Source organism: Condylura cristata, unplaced genomic scaffold (assembly GCF_000260355.1).
Source record: "Condylura cristata isolate star-nosed mole 26May11 unplaced genomic scaffold, ConCri1.0 scaffold00027, whole genome shotgun sequence".
Taxonomy (NCBI): Eukaryota; Metazoa; Chordata; class Mammalia; order Eulipotyphla; family Talpidae; genus Condylura; species Condylura cristata.
This window is the reverse complement of record NW_004567128.1, coordinates 6,997,083-7,006,376: the sequence shown is the minus strand read 5'-3', so window position 1 is coordinate 7,006,376 and position 9,294 is coordinate 6,997,083. Positions and strand designations below refer to the sequence as shown.

At 41.5% G+C, this 9,294-nt stretch overlaps 1 protein-coding gene across 1 annotated transcript in view; it reads right to left on the bottom strand.

Annotated features, from left to right (window-relative positions):
- Nucleotides 1-7,803: 7,803 nt before the first annotated feature.
- The window catches only part of CDKL5 (cyclin-dependent kinase-like 5), a 144,901-nt gene continuing 143,410 nt past the window's right edge, over nucleotides 7,804-9,294 (bottom strand). The window contains exon 20 of the mRNA XM_012730240.1: nucleotides 7,804-8,081. Within this exon, the coding sequence (XP_012585694.1) occupies nucleotides 7,804-8,081 (278 nt within the window). The remainder of the gene's footprint in view (nucleotides 8,082-9,294) is intronic.

Genomic DNA, 9,294 nt, shown 5'->3' with positions numbered 1-9,294 from the left:
TCAGATTCTTTGCCCATTTAAAATTCATAGTGTCTTTTATTATTGAGTTTAGCAGTTCTTTATACATTCCAGATACAATTCCGATGCCAAACATATTTCTTTTTACTTCTGAAGGGATCCTTTTGAAACACATACTTTTAAATTTGGATGAAGTTCAATTTATTTTTCCTTTTTGTTGCTTATGCTTTTGGCATCATAGCTGAGGAAACCATTATCAAATATAATCATAAAGATTTATTCCAAGTGGTCTTAAGTCTTACATCTACATCTTCTGTCCATTTTCATATTTGTTTATGGTGTGAGATAGGCATTCAATTTCATTCTTTGTATTTGAGTAACTGGTTGTTCTGGTACCATTTGTCAAAGACCATTCTTTTCCCACTAAATTGCCTTTGCACCCATATCTAAAATCAATTAACCATATAGGTAAAGGTCTATTTCTGGACTCTCTGTTCTATTCCCTTGGTGTATGTGTCTAGGCTTTTGCCACTACTACACTGTTTTGATTATGGTAGCTTTATAGTAAGTTTTGAAATTGGGAATGTTTGAGTTTTTTAACTCTGTTCTTCTTCAGGATTGTTTGACTATTCTGAGTCCCTTGAATTTCCATATGAATTTTAGGATCAACCTGTCAATTTCTTCAAAGAAGTCAACTGAGATTTCACATTGGAAACTGCTCAATAATAATGAAATACTGAGATCCATAACATGTTCATCTGTATGTAGTTTGTTTCTATATTATTTACTTTGTTTAATTTATGGCAGAATATAGGAAAAAATAAAACTGAAGGACATCTGAACTCTAATAGAATCTTGCTATTAATCACATGAACTATGTTTGCAGTATTTCTTTTGTTGGGGAAAGTTTTAATTAAAAAAATATATATATAACATGTAGCAAAAACTTAACTCTTATGTGTACCTTTATTTCCATTAATGCTAGGGTGTAGCTACACTTTTAGATTTGTTTAATATATACATAACATATTGCAGGAGATTTCTCAATAATTAAGTTCGATGCTACTAACAAAGAAGGAACATTAAATGTTGGCAAGATTAAGAAAAAATTCTGAGCTGATTTTGTTCTCAGTATGGGAGGATGTTACTTGGACAAAACAAAGATTTTTCAAAAGTAGAGTCTCTGAACCCCAATGAGACTGTACCCCTAAAGTGAGCCTTTGAGCAGGTATTGATAGAAGCCCATCTTTTTGTCCACTGGGAAGACTGTTACTAAGGCCTGATGATAAATGCGCAGCTTACAAGGGCTGTTGCTTTCTCTGTGATTCCAAGTTGGCTCCAAACCGAGCTGTTCTTAATTCTGAAAACCTCATAGGGCTGACGTGAAGATCAGACTGGATAAATGTACTTAAAATGCTTCACGGCCACCCAATGAGTTCTTTGTAACTGGCAGTTTCAACTGTGTAAGGGTGTCATGCAGAGCACATATTATAATTTTGAAATGGTTAATATTTATTAAGAATCTAACAAGTGCTTTGCACATTATCATTTCATTAAATTCTCAAAACAACCCTGAGGAAGGTTCTATTGTTATTTCCATTTAAAGATGAGGAACCGGGAGGTACAGAAAGTTAAGTAACTAGCCTAAGGCCACACAAGATGGCGGCGACAGAGCTACGATTCCACTCTGACAATCTGACTCCTGAGCCCACGTTTTTAGCTACTTCAGCCAGATTCTCTGGATCTCTAGAGATTCATTTTAATAAAAGATTCTACACTCATGTCAAGTCAATTACCACCTGCCAGAAGAGGAGAGACGGCAAGGGATGAATCACCCCACATCGGTTTCTACACATGGAAACACATGACTGTACTACTGCCTGGTGGTGCTCCAGGTATGGGTTTTCAGTGAGCACGCTCAGCTTCAAATCCCAGCTTTGCCACTTTGTAGCTGGGTGATCCTGACGTGTTAAAATACAGTCTATAAACGTCAGTTCCCTCATCTACAAGGGGGGTACTACTTGCTTTGTTGGGGCATCATGAAATGATAATGTAATGCTAGAAGTAAAACATCTGTACCTGACCACTGTAAGTAATATGAATATAAAAAGAAATTGTAAGTCCTACATACTTGGATTCAGTTTTAATAAAGAAGTATAGTGGGAATCACAGGCCACAAGTTTGCATGACACTTAAAAGAGAAACTTGGAGTGGACAAGCTGGTGACAGAGTACTTTTAAGAAAGTGAAATACTGGGTTTTTAGTTCCTCTCCTTTGTCTAGAAAGATACAGAAAGCTGGAGAATGTTGTATATGAGTTAACACAAAATTGAAGTTCTCTCCCTCTTGTAGAACTTATCCTTAAAGACAAAAATGGGTGCCCAAAACTTCCAGCAAATCTGCCCCTTGACTGCTTTTGTAAATAAAGTTTTATTGGAACACAACCATCCCATTCACTTATATGTCACGTATGCTTTTCTACTACAATGGCAGAGCTGTTTGGCGGCAGAAAGGAGTGGCGCACAGAGCACCCTATATTCACTATCTGGCCCTTTACTGAAGGTCATCAACTACCCCCAAGTCCCCCCAAACATAAAGAAACCTTTAACAAGCCGCCAGTCCCTTCTTTCTCCCTGAGCAGGAGGCGGACATCGCTTCCCTTCTCCCAATCTACCAGGTGAGCATCTAGCAATATGAAAAGGAGACAACACTCAAGTGTAAAAGAAACCAACGTTTGCAAGATGTCAGAAGGGGAAAAAGCTTTATAAATAGAAAAAAATGATCAACATCATTAAACAACAGGATTTGCCCTGCTTTACATTAATTTTTGTCCCTTAAACTGATTCCAACATCAAAGGCCCATTTATCCCTCATTTGAATTCAAACAAGTTCTTTACAAAGAAGGAACAATCACCGATCTGGGAGGGACCACAGTGCTCCAGATGGGGAGGGCCTGGCAATCACGTCAGTCAGTGCAAAGTCTGCATTTTATTAAAGACATTTGGGAAGATCCATTCAAAAATACATTGTGCTCAGTAAAAATTAACCATTTCATGCTGATACTTAAGGTTACCACGGAATAGATATTTGTATAATATTTACAGCAACAATAGAAATTTTACAGAAGTTTAGAATGGAATACATGCCAGAAAAAACTTGATAAGATGTACCAACACAGGATACAAAGAGTTATATAAACACTTTACAAATGGTTCATAATTAGCTTGTGAAGAATTTAAATATTCAACACCTTAAATTCAGTTTGGATTCAAAAATTAAAAAGGTTAATATACTACATCACACCCTTGCCACAGTAAAAAGTATGGAATTACACTTGGTATTATGGATTATAAAGTCTGTGCAATTAAGAATTTCTACTGATTCTTTATCTACCACAAATTGGATGTTACATCACTCTGGCTTATCCCTATTTTTGTTTCATGCATGAGCAGGGTTCTCAAAGTTACCCTGCCCTGTGTCTTCCCAGATATCCCCTTCAAACTTACTAGAGATTGAAGAAGCTCGGAATAATCTTCTAAGTATATACAGATAACTACCTGAATTCAAAATGGCACAAAGCAATTCTTGGAGATAGGAATTAGGGGCAACTATTTTGTTTGGTTTAGTTGTTTTTGATAATCCAAGTTGACGAGAATTTCCTTGTTGCAATCACATTACCCTCCAGCCTGACTCAATCAGTGACCAAGGAGGAAACACGGAGCAGGAACTAGACTGAGATGACTGGACTCAATCACATTTCTAGTGAAAATGGATTTTATGCAAGCGTTGCTTTCCGTTTTGGGAAATCTAATCCACTGCAGAGAACTTCCAAGTTCTCTGGGTCACTTTTTCCCTTGAAACTCTGAATGCTTTGTAACTGGAGCATTTGACAACTCTGGCGAAATAAACACTTTAATCCCCCAACAGGGACAAAGTCAAGGCATCTACCTTTGCTATTCCTGGGTTTCATCTGATGACCCTGAAGCAGAGCCTTAGGACAAACTTTGTCTACGCCTGAAACCAATCAGATCAGGCTTTTGGGAAAGTAAAATCCCAAACCAAAGGAAGTCCTGAGGAATTCTTAGCCGTCTGTCAAAACAGAAGGGATGGAAGAACAGATAAGGCCTCTTTCTCCCTGATACTCTGCGCTGGAAGAGTAGCGAACAAGGCAACTTCTAATCTGCATACAACATGGAGACCGATCTTTTAAGATTCCAAAGGAGGATCAAAATATGACCCAAAGATCAAATGGGGTTCAGTGAGCTTACTTAATTAACCTCGTGAGTAATGAAGGGCCTAGAAACAAAACAAAATTCACTGCCACAGTTCTGCTGGCCCTAGGAATCTGACGTGCAGACTATCAACACAAAGACAAGCCTCCCGCAAATTTGGGAGTGAACAGTTGATGGATGAAAATACAAGGCCGGTGGTGATCATCTTGAGTAGCCTATAGAAAACACACTGCGGTGCCTGGAGAGGAGAAAGTGGGAGTCAGGACCAGGCCTAATGCGGAGGAATCACAAAGCACTATGGGGAATGGATATGCAGGCCTGGCCGTCTTGGCACATAAGCCTAAGATCTTGTATATAGTACATTCAATTAAAAAAGAAGAAAGACTGGGCTAGGGCAGCAGGCCCAGAGTTCCCAGCCCTCGCTTCTACCACACTGTATCTGGACAGAGGAAGGACTCCTGTCACAGCTCCAGTCACGGCTCCGTTATCTGGCGTTTACTCATGGCTTCTAGGACAGAACTCTGCTCCCAGCTGAATCGGACCTCACGATCATCTCTAGCTCAGCTGGTTAAAGAAGCAAAAGGAAGAGATCTGCCTGTTTTGGAAGTTGGCCCGTGATGTTTGCGAAGCTTCGCTCCAGGATTTAGTGACAGGGTACCTAGCCCTTTTGTGCTACCTTTTCTGCAGTCACCTTGAGCGAAATCCCTTCGAAAAACAAAAAATCTGTAACTAAGTTTTCTCTGCCTACACCTTTTATTAGTGGTGCAGCAAAGGAGGCAAAGACAGAGTTCATTATTTTCTGATGTGATGCAGTGTATCATACCCAGTTTACAAAGTGAGAGTCTGTGGATCTTCGGTTCCTCACTACAATGCAGGAGGGAACAAACTTCTAAATGTAAAAGTGGTAGTGGTGCTCTCCAGAAAACATGATCTGACAAGGAGCGAACATGCAGATCTCTGAGTCAGGGCTGCGCCCCACAAGCTCTAGGAGTAAGTCACATGAGCCACGTCCCAGCTGAGGGTGGGGTCACCACCGGGACCTCTACGAGCAGAAATGGACAGAGCCTTCTACACACATGCAAAGTAACCCTCTGGCCTTTCAAAAGTGTTGTACACACGAGTCATTCTCAATACATAGCTAGAAGAAAATAAATGGCTTTTTTCCTTATTTACTCTAAAAAACTAGTTTAAGAAGTGAGGCTACTATGACGTCAACTAAGAGGTGCTGGGAAGGGAAGCGGGTAGCATTTCCCAGCGAAGTCCACTAATTTTCAGATTAGAAACATGCTAAACTGGCTAACTCCACAACCACAGCATACTTTATAAACACATGCCAGGACTACACACTGACCAGCCATTCTAGCATGAGCTTAGAATTAAAGCGGAACTGCATATGGTGAATCTTAAAGCAGGTTTTACAACAGATTTTACCAAAGCGTACAGCACAAATATGCCTAGAACAGCCGCATCACAACCACCCATAGTTTTTTGCTTCTAATCAATCAATCTGTCATATGCCAATATTTGTAAAGAGCTATTAAGTGACTTGAATTAAAAAAAAAAAAGACATTTTCTTTTGGAAGCCAGAGCTAAAAGCCACGGACGCCTTTGACAGTTGGTAAAAACCATGCCAATCTGCCAGGCTGCTGCCTGCGTCCAAATATAAGCCTCGTGGCTTTATGAAAGATTTTCTAAGGATGCTGACCTACAACTGAGGGTCTCAACCACCTATAAAGTAACTCTGGTCTCCTCCCAAAGGATTTACCTTGTAGCAGGCCCAGGGAAATAGAAACATGCAACAGGGCTCAGGGGTGCAAAGTAGTGGTAGAAGATTCTTTACGAGCATGTGATAGTGGATTCACGGCTACAATCCTTGCTCGTCAGGCAGGAACAAGGACAGAGCATCGCCCTGCAGACAGGTGGGCCGGAGCACAGTGGGGCAGGATTTCTGAGCCTCTGCTCTACTAACCTTCGGCCGGATCACTTTGTTTGGGGAGGGCGGTTTCCTGTGCATGTGGGATGTGTAGTAGCACCCCTCTGCCCATGAGACGCCAGTAGCACACCCCACCCCAGCTGTGACAACAAATATGCCTCCAGGCAATTGTCAGATGTCCCCTGGGGAGGGGGCAACAGGTACCTGGCTGAGAAGCCCCCCTGCGGAGACAGTCCACTCGTGTGCCTCCGCATGGAGGACTTTGGGTCTTAGGCTCTGGAGATGGGTCACAATCTCAGCTCAAGGCCAACAAGGTAAAAGTTCTTACAACTTCTGAGAAGAAAAATGAGGACGGTGGCAAAGCAAAAAAGTAGAAAAACATCAAAGAAGAGTTTCTTTTCAAAAGAAGATCAGCCCTACTTCCATAAAACCAAGCAATTCCTAAGCTCTTCTACAACCTTTTACCCTTTAAGCAGTTAGAGCAGATAACAGATCACAATGCCGTAAGTCCCCTTCCTAAGGAACAGGCAGAACCTGTGACTTTACAGTGAGTCCCTGTTATGGATGGCAATCTTTGTGAGGTCCATAATTCATCACCCAGAGGAAAACATCAGTTAAAAGCTAAGAGAGGGCCTGGGCCTGTTGGATCTGAGAACATGTTACCATTCCCTTCGGTGAGTGGGAAGAGAACGCATTCGATGCTAGATCTGTGGATTGTAGTTCACTTATATAGCTTGCTGAGCTCAACGCTGTCAGAATGGACAAAAGCTGAGAAGAGGTAAAGAGAGCTACCTCAAAAACACTAGTTGAAAACGCTGTAGCTATTTTCTGGCTCAGATCTGGGAATGTATGAAAAGTATGTATTGACTCTTCATTGGTTAGGTTTATTTTGCTGTGTGTAGGAAGGCAATTTTTCTAGCCCTTCTTTGAAGAACCATCATGAATAGAAATGTTCTGCAAACATCGCGATCCCAGCGTTAGCGTGGAGGGCCTGGGATCCAGCCCCTCAAGTGCCAGAGCGCAGCGATGTGACTGCACAGTTCAGAAGTGCACAGCACAGTGACAAGTCTTTCCAGAGGGAAAAACGCAGTTTCTGGTTCGCAAGGGGATCCAAGGTAGAGACTGAACATGAAAAGAAGAGTTACACACCTGTTTGGAGTCGTTAGCATCCAGGCAATAACTGCTAAGGTCCACGTCACTTACATAACTGAGCAGCTGCCTGGGAAAAGCCAGAATTCAGAGCCACTCGAACAGTACTGAACTGGTGAAAGAAACGAGATATAAAAAGAACCAAAGAGCATGCAGACTACTGCTTTGAATCAAATTGTTTCAATGCTAGTACCCAGGTGAGTTTCATCTTAGTGCCTATTGCACTTATTAAAATTAAATAAAAAGCACCTTAAAATGACCTCTATATATAATCAATACACATCATTATAGTAGTGATATAAAAATGCAATATGCACACAGTTGAAGCTTCAAAGAAACTAAGACCTTTTTCTTTATAATCGTCGGAGTAATGATTCTCAAAATCTTGGGGGAAGGGGAACAGTTACTCAGCTCATTTCGGTTACAGTTGACTTGATTCAGGGGCTGACATTCTCATAATCCAGGGACAAGTAATAAATACTGAGAAGTTACCTCTTTGAGAGGTGGAAGGGGATTGCTAAAAGTATTATTGCTAAGAGACTACTTCCAGAAAGCTAATACTTTTGGTGGAGGACGGTGTTGTGGTGATTTCTGTCAAGGATGGCCTACAGACACCACGGCCCTGCTGGCCAGTGGCCTCGATGACTCGGGAGTAACTTGGGAGTTGAAGGAGATGAAACGAGGGAAAGCGGAGGCCTGATTTGACCGTGCGTGTGTTGACAGGCATGATAACCTCACTATAGATGGACAGTCCCAGGGAGAAAAAAATGGGCATAGTAATTGCATCTACATCTGGAGTTGCTTCAGGAGCTTTTAAAGTATATTGGAAAGAGGATTAACCAAAGAGCATTTAGAAATAGAGATGCCACACGTGTATCTCACACCCCACCAGCCAAGAGCCCGGTACAGTGCACAGGATTCAGGAGCACTGAGCTGGTTTGCAAGAGCTGCAGACTGGTGCCTCTTACAACCTTGCAACTAGGAATGTTCGCTGGCAAATCTTTGGTCTACGCTCTACACTGATGCTAAATTGCACATTCTCTCTACAAGGACCCACGAATAACCCTGAATCTGTTCTCCCCTCAGGTGCAAGGAATGTCCCTGGACGTGAACAAGAACCAACCATGTGAGGCTGGAGGTGAGGCCAACTGGACTTCCCACCAGCCCAGCTGACTCCGCTCCGATGTGGGTCTGGAAGAAGGCGCTGCATCTCCTCTGCTGCCAAGGACTGCGTCTAGAAGCTACTGCTAGGCCTGAAAGCTGAGCAAGGTTCCTACTCTTCCAGCCGCACAGCCACAACTCAACTCCCTTGATTAGAAGTCTAATACTCACTTCATATCACAAATGTATAAAAATATGGCAGATAGTGTCATAACGATACTTTCTTTAAATGATTATATTTATAAAACAGACATTTACCATATATATTTATATATAGAATAAAATACTCCAGATGCAATATATAAATGTTACTGCTTAGTTTTTATAGAAACTACTGTAGCTGTCCCACTGCTTCACAATGTTCCAAACAGCTCAAAATAACTTTACATTTAACATAAAAGGTATGATTATAACAGTACAATAGTAATTATAAATAAATGTTACAAATCCTATCAAATATGGAAGTTTAGAAAACAATTTAAGACATACAGTTAATTCATCTGCTAACCCTTCAAAGGGATATACTCTTGGATTACAATAACCCCACATTTAGTCTAGGCAGAAAAAAATCTGTGGTAAGGGCGTCGGTCGACATGAATTATCTGTCCCTTGCAGGGTCAGAACACGTCCTAGCTTTCCCAAGTTCAGCAGGAATTGCGCTAAAGCTGGAACGTAAGGGGAGAAACTGGCAAGAACATTTCTTTCCCAACGGCACGCTATCATTCTCACACAAGACCTGTGGGGTGGCGATCCCTAAGGGACTCTGTGGCTCTAAGATCCCTGACTAGCATTTGCGGCTGCGAGGAGCCAGTTGGCCCTTCACATACAATATTGCACACACCTTCATAAAGCTGAAAATACT